The 24,741-nt window shown below is 50.2% G+C and overlaps 1 protein-coding gene across 8 annotated transcripts in view; it reads left to right on the top strand.

Moving 5' to 3' along the window:
• The window catches only part of ALDH1L1 (aldehyde dehydrogenase 1 family member L1), a 110,834-nt gene extending 96,837 nt beyond the window's left edge, over positions 1–13,997 (top strand). For all 8 annotated transcript variants that reach the window (XM_072784839.1, XM_072784838.1, XM_072784835.1 and 5 more), the window contains 7 exons: positions 1,526–1,619; positions 3,929–4,028; positions 5,326–5,424; positions 7,636–7,801; positions 10,548–10,653; positions 11,694–11,893; positions 13,708–13,997. In XM_072784839.1, coding sequence (XP_072640940.1) covers positions 1,526–1,619; positions 3,929–4,028; positions 5,326–5,424; positions 7,636–7,801; positions 10,548–10,653; positions 11,694–11,893; positions 13,708–13,763 — 821 coding nt within the window. In that variant the 3' untranslated portion in view covers positions 13,764–13,997. The remainder of the gene's footprint in view (positions 1–1,525; positions 1,620–3,928; positions 4,029–5,325; positions 5,425–7,635; positions 7,802–10,547; positions 10,654–11,693; positions 11,894–13,707) is intronic.
• The last annotated feature ends 10,744 nt before the right edge of the window (positions 13,998–24,741 follow it).

The raw sequence follows: 24,741 nt of genomic DNA, 5'->3' as shown, positions 1-24,741 counted from the left end.
GTTTTTGTAGCTATGAATAAAGCCGCTACAAATATCTATGTGCAGTGTGTCATGTAGACATAAGTTTTCAACTCATTTGGTGAATACCAAGGAGTGTGGTTGATTACGATATGGCTATTTTTACTTTTGTAAGAAATGGCCAAACTGTCTTCCAAATCAGTTGCACCATTTTGCATTCTTACCAGCCATGAATGAGGATTTCTGTTGTTCTAAACCTTTTCAACATTTGGTATTGTCAACATTTTGGATTTTGGACATTTTGATAAGTATGTAGTGATTGTTTTAATTTGCAATCTCTAGTGATATATGTTAAGCATCTTTACACACACTCATTTTTCATCTGTATATCTTTTATGATGAGGTGTGTGTACAGATCCTTTGCCCATTTAAAAAATTGGGTTGTTTATTTTCTTATTATTGAACTCTGTATATTTTGGATAACAAGCCTTTATCAGATATATCTTTTGCAAATATTTACTTTCCCAGTTATCTTCTTTTTGACAAGGATGGTGGAATGGAATTAGTATCAAAGTCACTTGTAGAACTGGAGCCTCTGGGGGGCTTAGCCCATTAAGCATCTGACTGTTGGTTTTGGCTCAGGTCATGATTTCATGTGTTGTGGGATTGAGCCCAGGATTGTGCTCCATGCTCAGTGGGAAGTCTGCTTGAAGATTCTCTCCCTCTGCCCCTCTTCCTACTCATGTTCTCATTTCTCTCTCTCTCTCTCTCTCTCAAATAAATAAATAAAACTTAAAAATAAATCACTTATAGAGCTTTAACTATATATAGAGAATGTAAATGTTGCAGTCCAAACCTATTGAACCAGAATCTTCACAAGTGCACCTGGGCACATGCAGTTTTATGAACTTAGAGGCAGGGGAGCAGTGGAAATGGAGGGACAGTTCTCCTCCAGGATTGGGCAGTTGATGAAGTGGGGAAGGGAAGTGTCAAGACTGACTCCCAGGTTCTTGGCTTCAACAACTTGCTGCAAGGAGAGGTTGTTTACTGAAATGGAGAACCTGCAGGAGGAACACTTCTGGGGAAAGATTAAGAGTTCAGTTTCAAATATATTGAATTTGAGAGGCTGTTAGACATCCAAGTGGAGGTGCCGAGCAGTCAGAGGAATCACAAGTGGATCCAGATCCTAGACAGATTTAGAGGATGATGTATCTGGAGGTGGCATTTGAAGAGGTGAGCCGAGGTGAGATCAGCTGAAGAGACAGCATGTGTTGAAGAAAGAAGATGGTCTTGTCTTAACCACCCCTTTAAAGACCCTCTCTCTAAATACAGTCAGATCTGAGGTGCTGGGGGTAAGGATTTCAAAATAATTAAGTCTGAGGGAACACAGTTCTGCCTGTGGCAGGCAATGAGACCCATCGAGCCCTGGGCACTGAGGGCGCTAAGCAATTGGGGGCACATCCCACAGCTCTGGCTTCAAGATGTAAGTTTGAAGGGTGGTGGAGCTTGTATCTCCTGCTCAGCACCCAGCGGCCGCCCTGACCCCCTTGCCCACTCTCATCCGCAGGCTCGCTGGTTGGCCAGAGACTTTCAGACCATCCTGATGTGCGGAAAATTGGGTTTACGGGTTCTACAGAGGTGGGGAAACACATTATGAAGAGGTAGGTGGTTGGGTACCTCTGGTCATAGTGTTGGGTTGTGGGCAGTGCCATATGTGAGCCTGTTGCAGGTTCTGACCTTGTGTCTGGGTTCTGACAAGCCCTTGGTGAGGCTGCTGTGGCTGCTCTGTGGAGCACACTCAGACCAGCGGGTGCAGAAGCCTCAGTGCGATTTGGGGCCATGAGTACATGTGGCTGCCTGGGATAGAGCTGCTATGAACTGAGATGTGCTCCAAGTGTAAAAGGCCCACCAGATTTTGAAAACTTATTGCACAGAGCAGTAATAACTTCTATTGATTGCAAGTGGAAATAATATTTTTTATTAATTGGGTTAAATAAAATATATTAGAATTAATTTCATTGGTTTCTTTTTAGTTTTCTTTTAAAACTAAAAGAAATTTAATTTATTTTTTTAGTGGCACCAAAAAATTGCCATTACGCATGTGGCTGGTATTTGAGGCTTTTGTTCTATTCTATTGGACTGACCTGTTCTAGAACATCCTCTCATCTCTTATTCCTTGGACTTGCCTCAGCCAGCTAGGGTTTTATACCTGGGTCTGTCATTAATTTATGATATGACTGTGGCCAAGCCCTGACCCTTCCAGACCTCAGTTTCCCCATCAGTTCAGCGAGGGTAGTTTGCATGCTCTATGGTGCTGGTCTATGTAGCCGATGAGCTTGGAGAGGGCTGGACCACAACACAGTACCTTGTAGCCCTGGCTGCCCCAAGGCAACCACAGGATGCCTGAGCCCCACCCCACTGAAGCTGAACTCTGGGAGTGGGTTTCAGACAACTGTACTTGATTGAAAGGTACAAACAGAAAGAAGCTGGGGCTTCTGTTGGGTATACTGACACCTTTCTCTGAGGCCATGTGACCACCCAGCTCTGTCTCTGTTGCAAGGCTCATGCGTGGACCTCCCAGGTAGTCTAGCCATGATGTGACAATTCCACGGGGAGAAAGGCTTCTTTTGTGTTAAAATAACATCTCATCTCAATGCAGAGCAGTGTTTTTTCTTCCTAGACTCTTCTGCAGCCTCTGGCCCTGCTCTCCATGGGCTCTCTGTGCCCCACAAGATGAGATTCTCACCTTTTGGCCCCACATACCCCCTCTGTGAGCCAGGGTGCAGTCTCGACCCTGTTCCTTTCCTTGAGTTAGATACCATGCTGGATCACAGCAGCTTTACATGACGTCGTCTTCTGGGTCAGGAGCCACAGCCAATGTGGCTGTTGGAATGTGCCTTCAGGGTCAGTAGAGGCTGTTATCATAGCCTGTCAGTGGACCAGGTGGAGCTGCTCTGATGCATTTTGAGGTGCAGGAGGGCAAGCCTCAGCACTGAAGAGGGGGAGGCAGGGAGTGATGCAGGACAAATGGACGGATGAGGGAGTGGGCGGGGTAGCTGGAAAAGCTAGCTAGTCTCCCCTGTGCTGTGTAGGTGATAGCCATGTGTGAGCCCATGTGTGCTAAGGTCCGAGTCAGGGCTCAGTGAATGTCAGCTCTGAGGACTCCAGGGCAGGAGGGTTTGGGTAGCATCCTGTGGCTCTGGGACTGCCATCTTCTGGGGGCTTTCCAAGACCCCTATGACTGGCACCTGAGATGGAAGCCCTCTTGCTGTGTCAGTCCTGAGTGAGGAGATCCCCCACTCCCACCCTGCGCCATGCCTGTGTTTCACCGGCCCAGTGCTTTGAGCGTCCCTCTGAGGACAGTATCAACAGGTCCACTTTGTGCACACTGAGGCAGTGTGCACAGGATCCCCAGCTCCTCTCTGCACCTGTCACTAAAAATCCAAGGTGTCGAAGCCCCTATGGCATTGCAGCTGTCCCAACTGGGGAATGGTTCTGTGTTTGGTTTATTTGTTGGATATCCACCAAACACAGCCATATGACCTGACAAATGCCTGCCTGCCCAGTGGGACTTATGCTTTGATGAGCAGGGTCAGACACAAATACAACGTGCAGCAAAGCACAGCAGGCACGGAGCACAAGGGTGTGCAAATTATAGGGAGCAGTTGGGGCAGGCACCCCAACAAGGGGATGGAGCAGAGACCGAAGGAAGTGATGAATGAGCTTCAAGAATATCTGAAGGAGGAGTGAGCCAGAGGGGGCTATGAGAGCAAAGGCCCTGTGGTGGGCGTGGGCCTGGGTATGGAAGAGGAAGGCAGCAGAGTGGCAAGGGGAGGGAAAGGGGAGAGCTGATGCGCGTGGGGCTGGGGAGAAGCTTGCCCTCTTTGGAGCTTCCCTTGGCCCCTCCACCTGGAGCCCCCATGTCTCAGTATCCCAGGGACCCAGCCTTACCAACCTCTGTCCCTTTCAGCTGCGCCCTGAGTAACGTGAAGAAGGTGTCCCTGGAGCTGGGAGGGAAGTCGCCCCTCATCATCTTTGCTGACTGTGACCTCAGCAAGGCTGTGCAGATGGTGAGGGCCTGCCTGCCTGGGGGGTGGAGGTGGGGCACCCATCTCTGACTCTACAAACTCACACATTTGGCCTAGACTGGCAGGAAGGGGCCTAGGGGGCAAGGAATGACATATGCCTTCCAGAGAACAAGCATACTGAGAAGTTTCATAATGGTCAGGATTACTGAGATCAGCTTCACGGAAGAGGAAATGTAAGCCATAGTTCCATCTGTCCATCTGTTCTGAAATCAGCAGACAGCTTTTCCTTTCTGCTGTGCCTACTTGCCCATCCCCACCATTGACTCATGGGGCAGCCTCAGGCTAGCTACTTCATGTTTCTGGGCCTCGTGCTTTCACCTGTACCAGGGGGGAGAATACTCCTATGGCTGTTTCAGGGTTCAACAAGCTATTAATAAGCCTGAAGGGCACAGAAGATGTGGCAGGTGCTGTATGTCAGTGGTTCTTATGTTCGTATTGTCATTGTCGTTATTATGCCTTGGTCCCCCTCTCCACACCTCTGTCCCCCACTCCACAACTGAGCAAGCCATTTCAACCAGGTATCCATTCCATCCAGGTATGCCCCATTCCATCCAAGTCTCACTGTGCCTTGGAGGTCAGTGTGATGCCCAGCATGAACATGAAAGGGAGTGGGCCTCGGATAGGGAAACTGAGGGAGGCAAGTCCATCAGTGCAGGCTCTTGGTCCCAGTGCCAAGGCCACTACTGTAGGGCCAGAGGCCTAGGCCATGTCACTGGGCAGTTAAATCCCAGCTGCCAGGAGAGCCAAGCTCTCCCGCCTCCCCTAGCCCCCCACATAGGGCTACCAGGTCTAACGTTTATTCTGGACTCCTAGGAGTTCTCTCAGGCCTGGGCTGGCACCCTGTCCCTCCCACAACATGGGGCTGCCTGCCTGCCTTTGCCTGCCAACTGCTGCCCACTCCAAGCGAATAGACTCTCCAGGCTCAGCCCCAAGAGAGTGGGCTCTGACCCCTCCTACATCACCCCAGGGAACACACTTGTATATAGTGTCTCCAGGCACACTCCACTCCACTCCACTCCCTCTCGTCCTCCACTCTCTGCAGTGTGGACACAGGTGTCCCCCAGGGGATGGGACTCATCTGTTCTCTTAAGATGATCAAAGAATGAATAGAACCTGTGTGCCCATTGCTGGCTGGGCCTGGCCCACCATCCCATCGGAGATTGGAACACACACATTCCTCCCCTTCCCTATAAGAAGGAGGTACCTGGGGCTGGTGGGATATAGGGGGCTGGCACCCTGGGAGCGGCTCTAAGCTCGCATTCTTATCCATTCTCCAAAGGGGATGAGCTCTGTCTTCTTCAACAAAGGGGAAAACTGCATTGCAGCAGGCCGGCTTTTTGTAGAGGACTCGATTCATGACCAGTTTGTGCAGAAGGTGGTAAGTTCTACTGCAGAGTCTTCACTGGGGCAGCCACGTGTGCTGCAGGGGGCTGGGGACAGAGAGGCAGGGCTGGGCCACGTGGCTTCAGGAACTGTCCACTTGAGTGAGGAAACCATTGGGCAAAGCTGTATCCTTTTTCACTTGTTTTTTTACTGTTTCAGGAAGAAATAGTAACCCTGCAGCTCAAACTGACATAACCAAAAAGGGTCTGTCCTAGGTCAGCTCCCTAGCAGAGAAGCCTAAGCCAGGAATTCAGGTGTATGTGGCTCACTGTGGGCAAGCTGTCAGGTGAAGCCCAGGAGGTGGGAGTGACCGGGAGAGGACAGAGACAAGACACGGTCTCGAGTGACATCCAGCCCTAGACTGACCCACAGATAGGAGCTCTGGAGCATGAATGATACCCCTGGGGTCAATGGGCCAAGCTTTTGTCCTCTGTCAACAGCTGTTGGCTACGAGTGTCCATGGGCTGGAGGAGGTCTCCCTTGGACCTACGACCATCAGCAGCCACCTCTCATGGCTGCTGCAGGGTGGGTGCTCACATAATGAGCTACTCCCCAAACTTAGTAGCTCAGGATAACAGATATTTATGCAGGCACAGCCCTGCGGGTTGGCTGTGTGGGCACCAGCCCAGGTTCAGCTGAGCTTGCTCATGCATCTGCGGTCATGGGGGCACTTGGTGACTGTGTTGGGATGGTTCATTGTTGTCCCTGTGGACATCCTGCAGCATGTGCTTGGACACATGCAAGGCCAATGGCAGGGCTCCTATGAGAATAGGAGTGTAAATGCCTCTTGGGACCTCCAAAGTTTGTTTCTCCCACATTCTACCTGCCAAAGCAAGGCACAGCCCAGCCCAGATTCAGGAGGTGGGAAACGAAGCCTACCCCGATGGGAAATGAGTATAATGCATAACCCACTGTAGTTTGGGAGTTGGGCAGCCTGGCAGGACTAGCTGAACCTGGAGCACAGATGGGGAGTCATGATGAAGGACCCACTAGGGGGGCGGCTCACCGAGTGGGTGTAGTTGTGGGGAACACAGAGCTAAGCAAGCCCCAGTCCCTTCTAGGAGTCTGCAAGAGAGTCATCAACCCCCACAGGGTAATAGTAAAGGTCACAATCCCAGCAGAACTGTCAGGATAGTCTCAGTTCCCAAATACAGGAAGTGAGCTGCACAACCAGAACACTCAGCATTACTGCTCTTGGCATCCTAGGGACAGATGGGGCTGGGGGTCGTCGGTGGCCAGGTGGGAGCAAGGAAGGGGCGCAACAGCCTACTGTGCTAAGGGGTCCTTGGTGAGAGGGTGTCTTCTGCATCCAATTAGGCCTGGCTGGGGGGCGGGGTGCAGAGCCTGAATGGAGGGGTGAAGTAACCCTGGCCTCCGAGGAGGAGGCGGCCAGTCAGGCCTGACCTTGACGCAGCTATGAGGAGGGCAGCATTGGCTTTGTTTGGTTTTAAGAAACTAGGGAAGAAGCCTGAAGAGATGTGACAAAGTGAGAGGGGCGAGCCCCAGCCTGGAGCCCGGAAGGTCTGATGTCTACCTCTCACTGGTTATGCCCCCTGAGTTCTCTTCTGTAGCACAGCAACCATATTCAAAGGCTTTTCTGACTCTGCACCCAGCCCCAGAATCTGGCAGATGCCACCTGGCACATCTTGTATGAGACCCAAATCCACGTCTCAGTGGGCAAAGCCTAGACCTACTTGTAGCTTGGCTGAGGCAACAAGGAAGGCTTCCCAGAGGAGGGGTCTTAGGACTGGCCTTGGAAGCAGGCAAGAGTGGTGGCCTCAAAGCTGGCCCTCCACTCCGCTTAGAGTCTGTCACCGTGGTGCTCCAGCAGGACCAGAGCTGCCCTGCCCCACTCCTATCCACATTCTGGAGCTCAGACAAGCATTCTCTCAGCTTCTCAGCACTTGAAGCTGGGTGCAGGACCACGGTAGTGACACGCTCCTTGCGGGCCCATCTCCAGCACTCCCCTGTGTCCCTGGACACCTCTGTTTTCCCAGCTTGTCTGACACTAGGCTTTGTGCATAGGGTACATTTGGGATTTCACCCTGAAAGGCAGGCTTGGAACCAGAATATGGAACATCCTTAGGGCGTGTGGACTTTCTTCAGCGGCCAGTGGCTGGTCACTAACATGCAGACATGTTAGGCGCATCAGGTTTGGAGCATTGGCAGATGCTGAGCAGGACCTAACTGGAAGGACTTTCCACAGGTAGAAGAGGTGAAGAAGATGAAAATTGGCAACCCTCTAGACCGGGACACCAACCATGGGCCACAGAACCACCAAGCCCACCTACAGAAGCTGGTGGAGTACTGCCAACATGGTGTGGAGGAGGGGGCCACCCTGGTCTGTGGTGGGCATCAGGTCCCTCGGCCAGGTCAGTCAGAGCGCTGGTGAACTGCAGGGCAGGCAGCATGGCCTCTGGCTTCCTGCCCAGCTAGAGCTGGAGGCATGTGAAGGCCATGGTTAGGCTCCCAGGCCTCTGGGTTCATCCGGGACATTAGATATGGTGCCCTTGGCTGTTTGCACACCTGCCAGACCAGGTGTGGTCCCAGCAAGGTGAAGACACCAGAGCTGAAATCCAGTCAGTGCTGGTTTAATGTGTATCATAGTGGACTTTGATTCTCCATAAACATCTCCGAATCCTTGAAATTCTTTCCTCCCGTGGATTCCATGGCACTGGCTTTCGTGGCTTTCTGGCTTTGGCATTACTTTTCAGTGGTCACTTTTCGCTAAACCTCCTTCTTCACCTGTACCTTGAATGGAAGTATATCCCCAAGTCTTCTCTGCGCTTGGAAAGCTTCCCGTGACAGACCATTTCCCTGGAGGATCTCACCCCTGCAGTGGTTCACACCCTCCCAAATATCTGTCTCCAGGCTCCTCCTCATCCAGAAATCCTGACCACCTAGACACACCCACCTGCAGGACCCCAGGCCCTTCAGACTGAATGGGTACTAATTCCATCGCATTATCTGAGTGTCCTGACCCAGACATACACTTGCCTCTCTGGAATCTTCCATCTGGTCAAGTCACTAGAGCCAAGGGCTTTGGCACAGACTGTTTGAGCTGCTTCCCTGTTAGACTGCCTGCCATATGGGGATAGATGTGGTGTCTGTCTTCTATACTATTAGGTCCTTCATGCCAGCACGGACACTCACACCAAACCTGAATTAATTTGATGGAATGAAAGAGGGAAGGAAACGATGAATTCTTGACTCTGTTTTCTTGACCATCTATTATAAATTAATTGCCTGATTCTCTCAAATTAAAAATCTTTCTTGCCTTCCCTGCTACCTTACTGCTGACCCTCTGCAGCTTGTTTTACCTGGACCATCACGTCTGCTTCCTGAGGAATGTCTTGTGCCATGCTAACCCCTTGTTTATGGTAGCTGCCAGGAGTCTTATTATGTCTCCCCCAACACTGAAGCAACTTCTACAGTGACCCGTCCCCCTGCAGCAGCAAGCTCCAACTCCTCACTTCACACCAGGGTCTTCCATGGTCTGTTGCTAACTGGCTTGCCCATGATCTATGCTCCAGCCACATTTTACTCTCTCTGAATACACCTCACGTTTTCCTGCTCCCTGGGCTTCTGCTGCTCCTCTGATTAGGAAACACCTCTCCATTTCCTCACTTGGTGAATTCATCAACCAGCTCAAATAATATCCAGGCACAGACCATAGGTGCTCCTGTGTCACAGAGCTCCCTGGCCACTGATGACCACTGTCTGCCTAACCCCCTTCCCTGACTCAGTAGACTAGGTAGGGGTCCATAAGACCAGAGTTCAGGGTGTGATGGGAGAGAGTGAAGCAAAGGCATGGTTTGCAGAACAGTTAGAGGGGGCAGCATGCAGAAACCAGGATACTAGGCAGCTGCCATTACTACCCACTGGCTTGAGGGCCAAGAGGAGGGAGTAGAATTCTTGGAACCCAATGAGGAGAAGAGTTGCAAGATATAAACCCAACTAGAAATCAGAGGATGAGGGATGCAGGGCATGCAGTCCCCCTCACAGAGTCCAGAGAGGCAGAGAAGAGTACAGAAAGAACAAGAAAGGGACAGCTCCTGCCCAGCCCAGGGCCTCCAGTGCCTGGCAGCCAGCAGTCTGTAGGCTGAGAGAATACAGGCCATAACACATGAGTCAACTCGTGTTCATACCTAACTTAGGTTTCAAAAATTGTGATTAACGTTAAAATATAATTTATAGGGACGTCTGGGTGGCTCAGTGGTTGAGCATCTCCTTCGGCTCAGGGCATGATCCCCGGGTCCTGGGATCGAGTCCCCCATTGGGGTCCCTGCGGGGGGCCTGCTTCTCCCTCCTCCTGTGTCTCTGCCTCTCTCTGTGTATCTCATAAATGAATTTAAAAAATCTTTAAATATATATGTAATTTGTAAATGTATGAAAAATATGGAATATTTTAAGTTGTTTTTAAAGTTAGTTTTTTGTTGTTGTTTTTCTAAAAACTAGAAAGAAAAAATTTCAAATCTGTCAATTTCCCTCAGTCAGGCTAAATTACATCTCAGTCCAGTAGGGTCTCAGGGTCCCAAGACTGTGTCTAGAGGAGAAATAGAGGAAGCATTCCTGCTGTCAGAGGTGGCTCCATCTACAACTAGGGCCTGTAGGGGCAGCAGTCTGGATGGGAGTAGGGGGTGGTCATGTGTTGACAGGAGAGCAGGTGGCTGGATCCTGGTGGAGAGCATTTGCGCCTGCACCTAAGGCATCAGCACCTGCACCGAGGGGCTGGGAAGCCGGGAGGCAGTCCTGGGAGGTCCTGTCCATCAGAACCTGTCTGTGTGCGAGGCTTCCCCCACTCAACCTACTGCACGGGGACTGATGGTGAGTCATGTGAGGGGCTGCACTAGGTAAAAAATCCCCACTCTATCACAGAGCAACACTGAGCTGCTCATTTTCATCAGCAGCATTTCATTGATCCACCGCAGATCACTGCGAGGATCCTGTGAACTCGTATGTCTGGGCAGGAAAGCCACTCACAGGATGTAGCATCCAGCACACAGTGTCACGAATGGCAGTGCTGGGGTGGGATGTGTGTGTGGTAGCTGGTGGGGCCGGGCCTGGCCGGGGAGAGGACCGCCCACCCGCAGACCGGGTCGTTGTCTCTCCCCTCAGGTTTCTTCTTCGAGCCAACTGTTTTCACAGACGTGGAGGACCACATGTTCATAGCCAAGGAAGAGTCCTTTGGGCCCATCATGATCATCTCTCGGTTTGCTGACGGGTAGGGAGTCCTGCTTCTGTCTCTTGAGAACCTGACCTTTCCCGTGCCTCACTGCAGTCTTCACTTGAGCTTTGCGGAGGGGAGCTGCAGAAGGGGAACGTAGCTGGATGGAGCCGAGCTTCCTGCCAATGAAGTTAGGAGAGCCCCAGGGGACCAGCAGGGCTGGGTCCCACTGAGTGTCCTCTTGGACTCTGGTGCCTCACAGCATGCTGGGTTCTGCTCTTATCCACTGCTGCATAATAACCACCCCAAGCCCCAGTGACTTGGAATAACAAGTTACTTATTTCACTTGTGAGTCTTCAATTTGGTGAGGATTCCATGGAGCTGGCCACCTCTGCTCTGTGGTCTGTCAGGCTGTTGCTGCCCGGCACCCAGCTCCCCCAGAGGCCAGGTGGAAGGTGCGAGTCTTCTCAAGAACCATCAGTTGGCCTCAGAGAGCTGAGAACCTCATTTATACCAGTCCTTTTGGTCCAGCAAGTCATGGAGGCCAGACCTGGCTTAACGGGAGAGGAATCGGCCTGGCCGTAATTGCTCTACCACGGGCTCTTTTCCCATGATCTTTCAGAGTAGCACCTTTGGGATGATTGCAGAGTGGCACCTCATCTCCGACACATTATACTTCCAACCGTCAAACAATTATCAAAAATTTCGTCACATGCTGATGGCACTAGAATGAGATTCTTTTCTCCCATCTACTAAGCATACAGTGTGCTAAGTCTTCAAGTCTCTGATGTCTGTGGGTGCCCCCGGTCTAGCTCCCAGAGGAATGCCTGATGTGTGTGGTGGTGCCCAGCCTGCCCCCGTCCCTGGGCTCCCATCCCCCTGTCTGTACAGCGAGGGGCTCGCCCATGATGACAGGACCCTGCTCCGCTCTGTCATCCTCTGCTCTTCGCTTGGCTGCCCTACCCTTCCACACTTGCTGTGGGCCTGGCACCTTAGGCCGGGCCTCCCTTGGAGGCAGGTGCAGGTCTTTCTGCAAGCAGTGCCCAGAGGGGCCCTGTGACCCTCCTCACGGAGTTCTTGCTGGGTTTTCCATGCAGCGATGTGGACACTGTGCTGTCTCGGGCCAACGCCACAGAGTTCGGCCTGGCCTCCGGCGTCTTCACCAGAGACCTCAACAGAGCCCTGTACGTCAGCGACAGGCTGGAGGCAGGCACCGTGTTTGTCAACACATACAACAAGACGGATGTGGCCGCTCCCTTCGGAGGCTTCAAGCAGTCCGGCTTTGGCAAAGACCTCGGTAACCTAATCCTGGACATCTGTTAAGGCCCCTTTATGCCAGGCCCTGTCCTGGAGGCCGGGGCTCGCTTCTTACTGGGGTGGGAGGGGGTGCAGGTGAAAATGAAGACAGAAAACAAGATCCTGCTAGGGAGTTTAGGCAACGGGCAAGTCTGTGCGATCCAGCTAGGAGGACTGGGAGGGTAATTTTAGTGGGGACTAGGGTGGGCCTCTCCAAGGGGGTGGCACCTGCCCTGAGGTGTGAGTGGCTGGAGGAGGCTGTATAAAGACGTGGGGGTGTGTGTTCCTGGCAGAGGAGACAGCGGCTTTGGTCCTGGAGCTTCAGAGAGAGGCCTGAGTGCAGGGATGGGGAGGACTGATGGAGGGAGGAAGCTGGGGAGGCAGACAGGGGGCCACATAGCAGAACCCTGGGGGCCGCAGTCAGAACTTCACTCACAGAAACCGGAGAAGCTGTGGAAGCTGAGTGTGGAGGCCAGTGGGGCAGTGTGAGTCCCTAGCATAGAGACGGTGTCACCCAGGTGGGTAGCCAAGCACAAGGCCCGCCTGGCCTGCCAGGGGAAGGGGTTCTGGTCTGACACTCCTCTTTCCATGGCTCTTGCGTGATTTAGCATGAGCACTGCTCTCTCAGTCCTGCCACTATGGAATCCAGCCGCTGAGGACCACCTCCAGTTGGGGATCCCAGCTCTAACACCCAGGAGTGGGGGCGGGGCAGTGGGGACAGCATCTGGAGAGCAGCTGTCTCCTAGAGCCTCCATCCTTGAACCCAGCTCAGGATCCTCAGGGAGGTTGGAGGGGAGGCTTGACCATGGAGAGGTTGCTGTTCCACTTTCTCCCCATTCCTTCTTTTACACCCTGCAGAAAACCCTAGGGATGCTTGTGAAAGGAGCCCCATCAACACCCCAAGGCCCAACACTGTGCCCACAGAGGTGGGGTTCACGCACACACGCACAGGCACACACACGCACAGGCACACACACGCGCACACACACACCATGTTGGACAGTACTGCTCCCTTCGTCCCTGCCTGCCGCTCCTTCCTGCTTCCCCATCTCGGTTCTTCCACTGGAATCTACAAGGACCACTGTCATCCAGGAGGCTGTGGGTGCCGAGTCCTCAGGATCTGATCTCTGTCACTTACAGCTCTGCCCCTGAGCTCTTGCAGTCTATCCTCTCTGCAGCTACCTCGTCCTGTGTCCTGTGCACATAAACCAGGCATCCCCAGTAACCCACTGGGTTTGGCCCAGGGACCTCCGCAGGCCTGGCTGGTGAAGTATGGCTCCTGGAGCCAACCTTAGTGAGTGGGGGAGATGCCAGGCACTGCAGGCCCCAGGCACTGGTTGTGAGGCCGAGCACACCAGCTGCAGAACACAGCCAAATTCTGGGTGCTTGCGACTCTTGTTCCCCATAGTAGTATGACCTGCGATTAGCTAGGGGGCGGCCGTGGGGGCAGGGGATGGGCTGGTACCTCTGGGTAGCAGGAGGGCACCAGAAAGCCCCTTGACTACCCTCGGGCTGATGGGGCTGCCGAGCCTCACGAGGAGGCAGTCAGGGCAGGGAAGTTTCTGGAATAGTTGCCCAGAGTAGTCTGTATCCCAACACCCACAGTGGGATCCTCAGCTTCCCCACCCCACGACAGCTGCCTCACCTGCTGGGTCTGGGTTTCTCATCTGTAACTGGGGCTGAGCCTCCACTGACCCCACATGGTTGCCGCAGGGATCTGTGAGGTCAGAGGGCTGCAGCACTGGCAACAGGGTGAGGCCTGCCTGAGTTGCTGCTGTGAGGGTGACCTTCCCCGTGGCACCTGCTGTCTTTCAGGAGAGGTGGCCCTGAACGAGTACCTGCGGGTCAAGACGGTTACTTTTGAGTACTGAAGAAAGGTCTCCTGAGAGAAAGCCCCTTCCCCACGATGTGTTCTTGCCCCCCACAACCCAGCCTGCCTGCCCAGGGGAGGCCTGGGCTGCCCCCTGAGTCTCGGCCTCTCACCCCTTCCTGTGCATGTGGCACCTCCATGTGGAAGCCCTCCCACCTGCACCCGCTGTCTGATCACAGTGGCCTCTGGCTGAGTGGGAAAGTGGCCCCAGGGTGAATAAAGATTCTGACCAGTGGCTGCAGGACCCCCGTGTCTCTCAGCTTCACCTGTGGGGATCCTGGGCCGCCCTGCAAGTCCTGACACTTGAGTGCATTGCTCAAGGAAGGTGCCCTGGGGAGAGGTGCAGCACTGGCAACTGGGTGTGCATCCACTGCAGCCTGAGGAAGCAGGTGCTGAGATGAAGGGAGGCACGGGAGCCTCTGATGGCACGACTCTTGGGAAGTGCAGAGCAGAGGAAGCAGGACGGACAGCCCTCCCGGCCCAGAAAGGCCCTGTCCTCCCTGCAGCTCCTCGGGCAGGCCTCACACTGTTGCCAGCGCTGCAGCCTCCCAGGAGCTGACCTCAGCTGACCCAAGGGCACTGGGGGGGGGGGGCTGTGCTGCCCCAGACTGGGGTTTCAGAGCTCACTCTATCATGTGTTCTGTGTATCTCTGTGGATTCTTGTCTCTCCACTTTGTTCTCTCTTTTTTCTCTCACCCTGCAGGACTCTGGGCCTACCCCCTAGGTCCCAAACATCACACCTCCACTTACCTGTTCTTGCCTCAGTTTACCCCACATGGCACTCTCTTCTTGGCATTCCAGCCCCCTGCCGCCCCCCAGCTCTGCCCCTCTGGGCTCCGCAGCATCTGAAGTTCTCCTCTTCGCCTTGCAGGCTCCCTGGCTGTGCTAGGAGTGTCCTGGCCCAGCCTTTGCTCATCTGGGAGCAGCTGCAATCCTCCCCCTGTGGCCGACTCTGCCCCTTGGGGCCTATGACACCGTCCCCAACCCACAAAGGTCCCCATGCCTGGCTTCCTTCCATTAAGCCTTCTCTTCCATTCAGGATATACTTCTACAGAAGGCCCGTCCAGACCCCCCTTGTGAGTGGTAGTAATCGTGAGAAGCAGTGGTTCACTGAGCGCTAACTGGAGGTCTGGGGGTTCTAAGGCCATCTCTATGTATCTACCTCATTTAATCCTTCCATTAGCCCAACTATTTTTGTTCCCATTTGTAGGCAAGAAAATTGAGGCAGAAACGTTATTAGGCCCTTTGGTACTGAGTCCCCAGCTCCTTCATTGCTGGGGCCAGGCCTTAGCTGTGGTGGTCTGGGGGAGCAAGCCACCCCACTGGGCACTGCTGCCGCCTTGGGGGGGACCTGTACCTCCATGTCTACTCTGCCCCAAGCATGGAGCGATCCCTTCTCTCGACGCCCCATGAATCACTGCCATCAGGTTGCAACTTCTCACAAAACCTTCTTAGAGGGTCAGGAAGAGCAAAAAAATCTGACTCAGAGTCCTGAAGCCCTGACCCACTCCAGGCCCCATGGGAAGTGCTCAGGCCGGGTTCCGCCTGCCTGCCTGCCTGCTGCCCCAGGGCCATCTCACCCCAGCCCTGGAACTATGATCTCAATTCTTGTGCCCACAGAAGGGAAGAAATGTGTTTTTCAGCTCAGCCTAAGCCTTTTGGACTCTGTTCCCTACTTGGGAATTGATCGTGATGGTTGATGGTGGAGAACCACCTCCCTGAGAGAAGACCTTTCTTGTCCAAAGGCAGACCTGCCTTAACACACATCCAACCAGATGAGTCCTATGCCTGCCCCTTTCCCAAGCCCCTTTGTTTCACCTCAAACACCCCAGGGCCAGGGCACCAACAGTGGCGTCCAGCTAATGCAGCTGGAAGTCTGCCCCACATCCAGAGGGGTCAGCCCTGGCTTCCCTGCAAAAAGCCCTTCACAGCAGAGGAGCAGACAACAGGTGGAGCACAGGCTCATCTGAACCCAAATAGAACCAAGACAGCCTTTTCTTCCCTCTTCAGATACACACACAGAGCTTGGTTTCAGCCAGGCGGCCCCCCTACAGTTCTACTTGACACCTCTGTTTAGATGTGCTGGCTGGGCTCCTACCTTTCTAGGTTCCCCTCTCTTCAAGAATTCTCCTGAAACTGTAAAGTAAGTATACAAGAGAAACCACCTGCTTTCCCCTCCTATGTATTTTTTTTCCTGCGGTGACTCCTTTACTTTTACATGGAACACTTCACTTTTGACACTTCTGGTCACCAAATGTGAGGGGTGTTTCCCACATCAAGCAATTCTCTGTTACACTAGCTGGGTGTCTTACAATTTAAATCAATGTGACGCTATCCACCCAGACATAGTGTCAGGTCCCACAGGTTAAGAGCTCAGTCCCACAAAACTGTTCCCACGCACTTTAGATGCCAGTCACAAAGAGCAGGTCTCCAGGTTACCCCACAACTTCTACCTAATTTGGAGATTCCCATGACTCCCACCTTACATTAATTTTCTGGAGAAGCTCACAGAACTCAGAGAAATACTTATGTTTGCCAGTGTAATAAGGGTATGATAAAGAGCCAGATGAAGAGCATACAGATGAAGAGCCAGATGAAGAGATGCATTGGGTGACATCTGGGAGAGTCCTGAGCCCCGGACTTTTCGTCCTTGTGAAATTGGGGTGGATCATCTTTCTAACAAACAGTGTGGATGTCTTTGCCAACTTGGAAGCTCTCCAAACCCCATACTACTGGGATTTTTATGGGCTTTTCCTCACATAGTCATGTTCAATCATTGACTCCATTTCTAGCCCCTGTTCCCTCTCTGGAGATTGGTTGGAGGTGGGGGGCTGAAGATGCCAAACTTCTAATGATGGCTTGGTCTTTCTGGTGACAGCCACCATCTAGGGGCCTACCCAGTCATCTAGATAGAATAAAGATGCTCCTAGTGCTCTTCTCACCTAGGAATTTACACGGGTTTGGGGAGCCTGTGTCACGGTGGCAGGCGAACCCCCAGCACAATGGAGGTGTGTATCAACCAAGATGACTTGCCAGCAGTCAGTGGTACACGGGACAAATAAGAGTGTCTTTTCATAATTTTAAATGCATTTATCTTTCTCCACATTAACAGAAGAGTTCAAGGCATTTTAGAAACATAATAAAATTTATTTATTTTTTTAATAATAAATTTATATTTTATTGGTGTTCAATTTGCCAACATACAGAATAACACCCAGTGCTCATCCCGTCAAGTGCCCCCCTCAGTGCCCGTCACCCAGTCACCCCCACCCCCCGCCCTCCTCCCCTTCCACCACTCCTGGTTCGTTTCCCAGAGTTAGGAGTCTTCCATGTTCTGTCTCCCTTTCTGATATTTCCCACTTATTTTTTCTCCTTTCCCCTTTATTCCCTTTCACTATGTTTTATATTCCCCCAAATAAATGAGACCATATAATGTTTGTCCTTCTCCGATTGACTTACTTCACTCAGCATAATACCCTCCAGTTCCATCCACGTTGAAGCAAATGGTGGGTAATTGTCGTCTCTAATGGCTAATATTCCATTGTATACATAGACCACATCTTCTTTATCCATTCATCTTTTGATGGACACCGAGGCTCCTTCCACAGTTTGGCTATTGTGGACATTGCTGCTAGAAACATCGGGGTGCAGGTGTCCCGGCGTTTCATTGCATCTGAAATGCATGAGCGAATTGGGGCAAAGAGGAATACAGCAGAAGGATAAAATCAGGAGTGTGGTTGGTATCAAAAGTGTGAACTTTTATACCATTTTAAAGTTGGACCACAGGGATGCCTGGGTGGCTCAGAGGTTCAGCGTTTGCCTTTGGCTCAGGGCATGATCCTGGGGTCCTGGGATCGAGTCCCACATCAGGCTCCCTGCAGGAAGCCTGCTTCTCCCTCTGCCTGTGTCTCTGCCTCTCTCTGTGTGTCTCTCATGAATAAATAAATAAATTCTTGAAAAAAAATTGGACCACAATTTAGCTCAGAGCTTTCTAACTGACAAGAGTGTGAGGGAACCTGACCTGTGACCTAATTCACAGAGTCCATATGAGAGAAGAAGCAAACTAGTTTTTCTGGAGTACAGAAAGAAACCCATCTTGTGAGTCCTCCTTAGAAAAAATTATGATGTGATGACCACTGCCTTCTCCTATTTTATAGTAGGGTGTTAAGGTGTAGACTGCTGTTTCTTATGACCTTCCCCAAGGTAGGCTGAGCACATGTAGGCCCACTGGCTGCACGAGGGACCAGCCTGGTAGCATGGTTGGAACACTACACTCTCCAAATACAGTGGGGAGGAGGATGGACTCTGAGGCCCAGCTGTAGCTCTCTGTCGATCTGACTTGATCTAAACATGATGATCCAGAGGAGATAGAATTTACCATAAGCCATTTCAGGCAGAGCTTTGCATTTGTTCAGAAGAAATGTTCTGATGAGGTAAAAAGGGGCTGCTGCGGGATGTTCAGGATCTGAAGATGACCCCGGCTTTCTCTATGTAATACAAGGGAGAGGACTTTGAAAGGTGTACAAGAATGAGGTGGAGAAGGGAAGAGGTGGACATGGCAGGTGCTGCAAGGGGGAAGGTGGGGAAGGTGACCCCTTCATGGCAGAGGCAAATGGTCTTTGGGGGATATATGGGATTGTATGGTGGAAACTCCTTTCCCTTCTCCCTCTAAGCTCAACAATTCCTCATTGTTCGTATGCTTTCCTGTGAACTGCTTCTCTTGGGCAAACCCCAAAGAAAAGATGGTTTGTGTATCCAAAGAGACACAGGCAGAGGAAAGCATAGGAGCAAAGAATGTTCCAGAGAATATCTGGTTATATGAGTGCATACTTAGATGCCTGATTGGGTTGCACATCCATCAGTAATCCTCCAAAAGTGCTGCTTCTCCCATAGGAATGTGTAAGGTGCATTGGGTGGCAAGTCTCTGCAGGGTACTCTAACCACAATCCCAGTGTTGTGGGGTCTGCTGAGCAGGGGCCAAGGAGTGAAGTGTCCTTATAAACTGTATTTCAAACAAATACAGGGGTTTAATAGTAGATACGTTAAAGACATGAGAACATACATCACTCTACAAAGAGCATCAAATTGAAATCCTTCCGTACAGTAAGCAGTCCTACCCAGAACACATGCATGAGACCAATTCACTTAGAAATACAATCTTGGTACATAGCAGAGATTTGATAAAGACCTAGGAATGAATGACATGATAAATGTGTCTCATCCTGGCCTTAGGTGAGTTACTGAACTTTCTCCATGCTTCAATCCATAAAAGGTTTTGAAAATTGCCTAACAGTGAGGACAAGACAAATGTTAGCTTCCATATGATTCATTGAGTGGGTTAGATTAATTTCAAGGTCTGGTTTATATTAAAGTCATATTTGTTCATCGAACAAATGCTGAGTGCCTACTGAAAAAAAATGAGGGCAGGATGCACAGCTTTTTTACTTCACAATTCCCAGTGCTTAGGACAGGCTTCATGTATAACAGGGGCTCAATAAATATGTATTGCCCAAATGGATAAAGTTGTATGCTGATCATTCTAAATTCTCACTGCAATGGGTTATCTTATAGGAAAAAAAAAATTACTACAATTCTTTCAAGAAGTAGTAAAGAACCTGACAAGATTTGTTTACTTTTGAAAAAACATGGAAGAGCCACCAAGGAGTTATTTCTGTATCATTCAGGACTGGCTAGCTTAACAACTCAATGAGTTTGCTTCTCACTTAAGTTATATGTCCATCACAGATTGTCAGGGGCTGTGTTCCAGGGCTTCTTGTTCCAAGATAATGACCTCTGCCATGGCAGAGGGAAAGACACCTTGGAGAGTCTGTGTGAGTACTTAGATGCTCTTCACTGGAAATGACATGTCACTTCTGCTCCTAACCAAGTACCCCAGGCTAGCCACCAGAGATCCACTCAACCAAGGGTGCAGGAGGTTCAGTCTCCCATGTGCCTAGAAATGGGGGAACTGAAGACCAGGAGGCAGCATTAGGCTCTCAGCTCAGACCAGGAAAGTTTTTCTTTAACTGTTAAGAAATAGATAATTTTCTTTTTTTTTAATAAATTATTTTTTTTATTGGTGTTCAATTTACCAACATACAGAATAACACCCAGTGCTCATCCCATCAGGTGCCCCCCTCAGTGCCCGTCACCCGGTCACCCCCACCCCCCGCCCTCCTCCCCTTCCACCACCCCTAGTTCGTTTCCCAGAGTTAGGAGTCTTTATGTTCTGTCTCCCTTTCTGATATTTCCCACACAATAGATAATTTTCATACCTATGTTCAGTGCATAGAAAAAGATAAACGTTTTCTAATTCTTTATACAGAGCTATCACATATCTAGTGTCCAAACTTGACAAAGACAGCATAAAACTAAATGAAATGGAACAAACACACAAGTGTCAAGATAGTTAAAATCTGTGGTGACATGCTCATAAATTGAATCAGTCTATATGTGGAGAATAATTCATTATGGCCAAATTGTGTGCATCCTTGGAACACAAGGATGATTTAAAGAAAAACAGAATCACCTCCACTGACCATGAAAGGGCATTTCCATGTACCTGCATTCAAATATTCACTCTGTCACTTAATAACTCTGTGACATTGGATAAGTATATAACTTCCTCCCTGATCCTTGGTTTTTCACATCTATAGAGTGCAATCTTCGTAGTCCTTACTTCCCAGGGTAATTGCAAGAGTTAGAAGACAATGAATAATAATTTAAAAAAGACAATGAACCTGATGTGTTCAGCATGTTTATCTGTGATGTCAGTGCTCAGTGTCAGCAGATTCTGTTACTATTATTATCATCAGATTGAATCAATACCTGATTCAGATATCTATCCATTTCTTTATTCCACAATTAGATATTGAGTACCTACTATGTGCCAGATACTTTCCAAGAGGAAGTTTCTGCCCTAGCAAATTCTGGTAGATGAAAAACAGGAAACCAACAGTAAATAAGTCTAGTATATATCCTGTAGTGGTAAGTATTTGGATAAAAATACAGCAGTGAGGGAATTGGGAATGCTATCTTTGGGCGAGAGTGGAATGGGAGAGGTACTATTTATATAGATATTCGGGAAAGATCCTTCTGATTAGGTGGGATTTGAGTAGAGATCTGAAGGGAATGGAAAGACATAGGACATTGTTCAATATGTGACGCTATTTCCATCAAGAAATGGAGTTTATTTCTCCATCTCTTGAATTTGGTTGGCCTTGTGACTTTCTTTGACCAGTAAGATGTAACAGATGTGACGTTGCACCAGATCCAAGGCTTGGCCTCAAGAAGACATGAAGATGTCACTCCCTCTGCTTGGAAGCACCTCCTACCCTGTAAACAAGCTTGAGCCAGCCTGGTGGAGGTTAAGAGACATGTGGCTCAGCACTGATGGGCCCCAGAGGCATAGCTACCTAGATGGTCAGCAGCTGACTACAGGCATGTGCATAAGCCCCAGAGGAGACCAGCAGATAGGCCACTCAACTGGGCTCAATCCAAATTATTGGCCCACAGAATCATGAGATAAATAAATGAATGTTGTTTCTAGTCATGCAGTTTTGGGGTGGTTTTTTATGCAGCCAAAGCTAACTGATAGAGATGATTTTAAGAAATGTAGTATCTGAATCAATGTTTAAGTGTGGCAATCAGACTCTAAGGGACATATGTAGAAGCAAGAACACCATTAGAAGGCTACTCCTCTAGTTTAAATGACAAGAGAAGGTAGTGGTGGAAGTAAGGGGGATTGACTTTTTTTGGACAATTTTTGAAAGTAGAACTAATAATATTTGCTGATAGATTGAGTAGGGGAGTGTGAATGAAGAGTTGAGAATAATGTCAAGATGTTTGGTTTGCACTACTGAAGCCTGTAAGTGCCATTTAGTGAGATGCAAAGGACATAGAAGCAAGTTGGGAAGGAAGGTTTAGTGAGCTGGTTTTGGATGTGTGAAATTTGAAATGCCTATTAAGCATCTGCACTAGAGATGCCAAGGAGACAGATTACACAAGTGAAATTAAGGGGAGTGGTCCTGGTTGAAGATGTGGATTAGGGCATCATTGCCATTGAAGGTCCTTAAATAGGACATGACCCTGGATTAGCTCAGCTGGGGCATATGTATAAATAGAGAAGTGCAGACTAAGGACATGTCCTGGGGGCATTGCCAGTGTTTTGAGTCTGAGGAGATGGGGAGGAGCCAGTAAAGGTGAATGAGTAGTGGCCAGTAATGTAGGACGAGAATCGAGTAGGTGATATTCTGGACACCAAGCTTGGAAAGGGTCTTTAAGGAGGAGGAGCCATTAATTGATGGTGTCAAATGCTGTGTAGGATGAGAACTGAAGACTGACCCCTGGTTCTGTCAACAAGGAGGTTATTGTTAACCTTGGGGTACACTGTTTTGGATGAGGACTCAGGGCAAAAGCCCAGGGAGAATGAGAGGAGGTGCTGGGAAAGCAGGTACATATAGCTCTTTCAGAGTGTTTATATGAAAGGGGTGGGAAAAGTGGGGTGTAACATGCTGTGCAACCATGGGAACGTTCCACTGGAGACAGAAAAATGTTATCATGCCTGAGAAAGAAGGGGCGATCATCACATCGATGCCTAAGAGAGGATGAAACTCAGCTCGAAAGAGGAGCCCTTCCCCTGCTCATTGTTAAGGCTGAATCAGTAGATATATTTTCATTCAGATGAAGAACATCATTGCTTGATAGCATCACTGCCTCTTACTTGCATAACGAGTTTTGGGCAATGCAGTATAGCAGGGAATAAATACAAATATTGCAAAGGCAAGGAGACTTTTGTTCGAATCAGCAATCACATTTCTGAAAAGGAATCATAAGGAACTAATTAATAAGAGTGGCTGGAGGGAGGCATCAGCACTCTTTGCCCATATCAAGTTTTCCTTGCCTTCCAGACACAGGGAGAACTGCACTTCCTGGTCCTCTTCTGAGGAGATGGAACCACGAGACTAATTCTGGCCAATGAAGTGTGAGGGGAAGTATACTGTCACTCTGGGCCAGATCAATTAGTGTCTGGACTGAGACCCTTCTCCAAGCTGAGATGGTGACCAGCAACATAGGAGAGGGTGCTGGTCTGTCTTCTTGGAGCTCCAAGGGACTTCAGTGGATTTATGGCAGAAGCAAGAAAGCGACCTTTGTTGTCATAAACGGTGGGGTTGCTTGTTGACATAGTTTATTCTGAGGGCTACAGCAATACATGGGTGTTCCCCTGGCCCTAATACATAATAAAACTCTATTACATATATTTTAGAGCAACCAAAATATCAAATGGTGGGGGAAGACTTGAATTAATGATTCTCAATCCTGCTTGTTCCACTATCTTTATTTCTATGACAAATATTTTCTATCACCTTTTCATATCCCCCAAGATGGACAGATCGTATTTCCAATCTATACATGTGACCTCAATAAAATTATTATTTTGCCCTCACTTTACTATAACTGAGAAATAAAGGAAAGGCATTTTAAAGTAAATCATAAATGCTTCCCTGTATTGGTGTTGGGAGAGCTGGGGTTCCACCCAGGCTCTCGGCAACAACCTTAATGCGTATTTTACTCACAGGGATTGCAGATCAGGATCTGACCAAGGAGACCCCTGTGCCTTTGTCTTTGACCATTTGTGGAAGTCTCCAAGCACTGACTTTTTAAAAAGTTGCGGGGAAGGCAGGGCAAGATGTTGGAAGAGTAGGGTCCCCAAGTCACCTGCCCCACCAAATTGCCTAGATAACTTTCAAATCATCCTGAAAACCTACGAATTCGGCCTGAGATTTAAAGAGAGAACAGCTGGAATGTTACAGTGAGAAGAGTTCACGCTTCTATCAAGGTAGGAAGACAGAAAAAACCAAATAAATAAAAAAGCATCCAAGGGGGAGGGGCCCCACGAGGACCCGGGCTAAGGCTGCCCGGCCAGTGCCCCCAGGACAGGAAAGCCCAGGCCCGGAGAAGCAGGAGCTTTACGAACCTTACCGGACAGAAAGGTGCTCACAGGGAGCTGGGGCAGGACCCCAGGAGGGGCAGGGTTGCCCGCAGGCTCCCAGGGGCACGAACAGAGGATCTGCGCCCCGGGGGAGAGCTTGCCACACTCCGCAGCCGAGCTCACTAAAGGGCTGCAGCCCGCGCCTGGTGGGGACCCGGGAGCAGCTGGGGGTGCGGCTCAGGTGGCGGCTCCACGCGGAGGCGGCTGCGCAGCCCCGGGAGCGCGATTCCAGCAGCGCAGGCCCCGGAGCCCAGGGCGCCGGGGACACAGCCCAAGATCCAGCTCTCCCCCCGGGATGGGCAGAGGCTGGGAGGGCCCAGGACAGCGAGGACGCTCCTGCCCCCGAGCTGTGCAGATCGGCGCCCCCCGCCCCTGGAGCATCCAGGCACCTGCAGACTGAGAGCTCCGGTAGTTACTGCGGGAGCTGACTCCAGGGCTGAAGAGCTGGCAGCCGCCACTGTTGTTGTTCCTACTGGTGTCACCTTGTGCCTGGGACTGAGCAGGGGCTTCACAGGATAAACAACTCCCACTGAGCCCTGCACTTGACAGGGGGCTGGGCAGCTCCCCCAGGTGCACACACCTGAGAATCAGCACAGCAGGCCCCTCCCCTAGAAGACCAGCTGGAAGGACAGGGTTATTGACCAAGCAGCACTGGAAAATTCCAGGGGAAGTTGAGGGATTTACAGCATATAGAATCAGAGGATACTCCCCCTTGTTTTTTGTTTTCTGTTTGCTTCCCACCAACTTTTCTTTTTTTCTTCTTTTTTTCTTTCTTTTTCTTTTTTTCTCTTCTCTCTTTCTCTCCTTTTTCCAGTACAACTTGTTTTGGCTACTCTGCACTGAGCAAAATGACTACAAGGAAAAACTCACCTAAAAAGAAAGAATCAGAAACAGTCCTCTCTCCCACAGAGTTACAAAATTTGGATTACAATTCAATGTCAGAAAGCCAATTCAGAAGCACAAAGAAAGCATAAAGGATCCAAGAGAC

The sequence above is a fragment of the Canis lupus genome, chromosome 19 (genome assembly GCF_048164855.1).
Source record: "Canis lupus baileyi chromosome 19, mCanLup2.hap1, whole genome shotgun sequence".
In the NCBI taxonomy this organism is placed as follows: domain Eukaryota; kingdom Metazoa; phylum Chordata; class Mammalia; order Carnivora; family Canidae; genus Canis; species Canis lupus.
The sequence above is the reverse complement of the archived record's forward strand: the minus strand, read 5'-3'. Positions and strand labels throughout refer to the sequence as shown.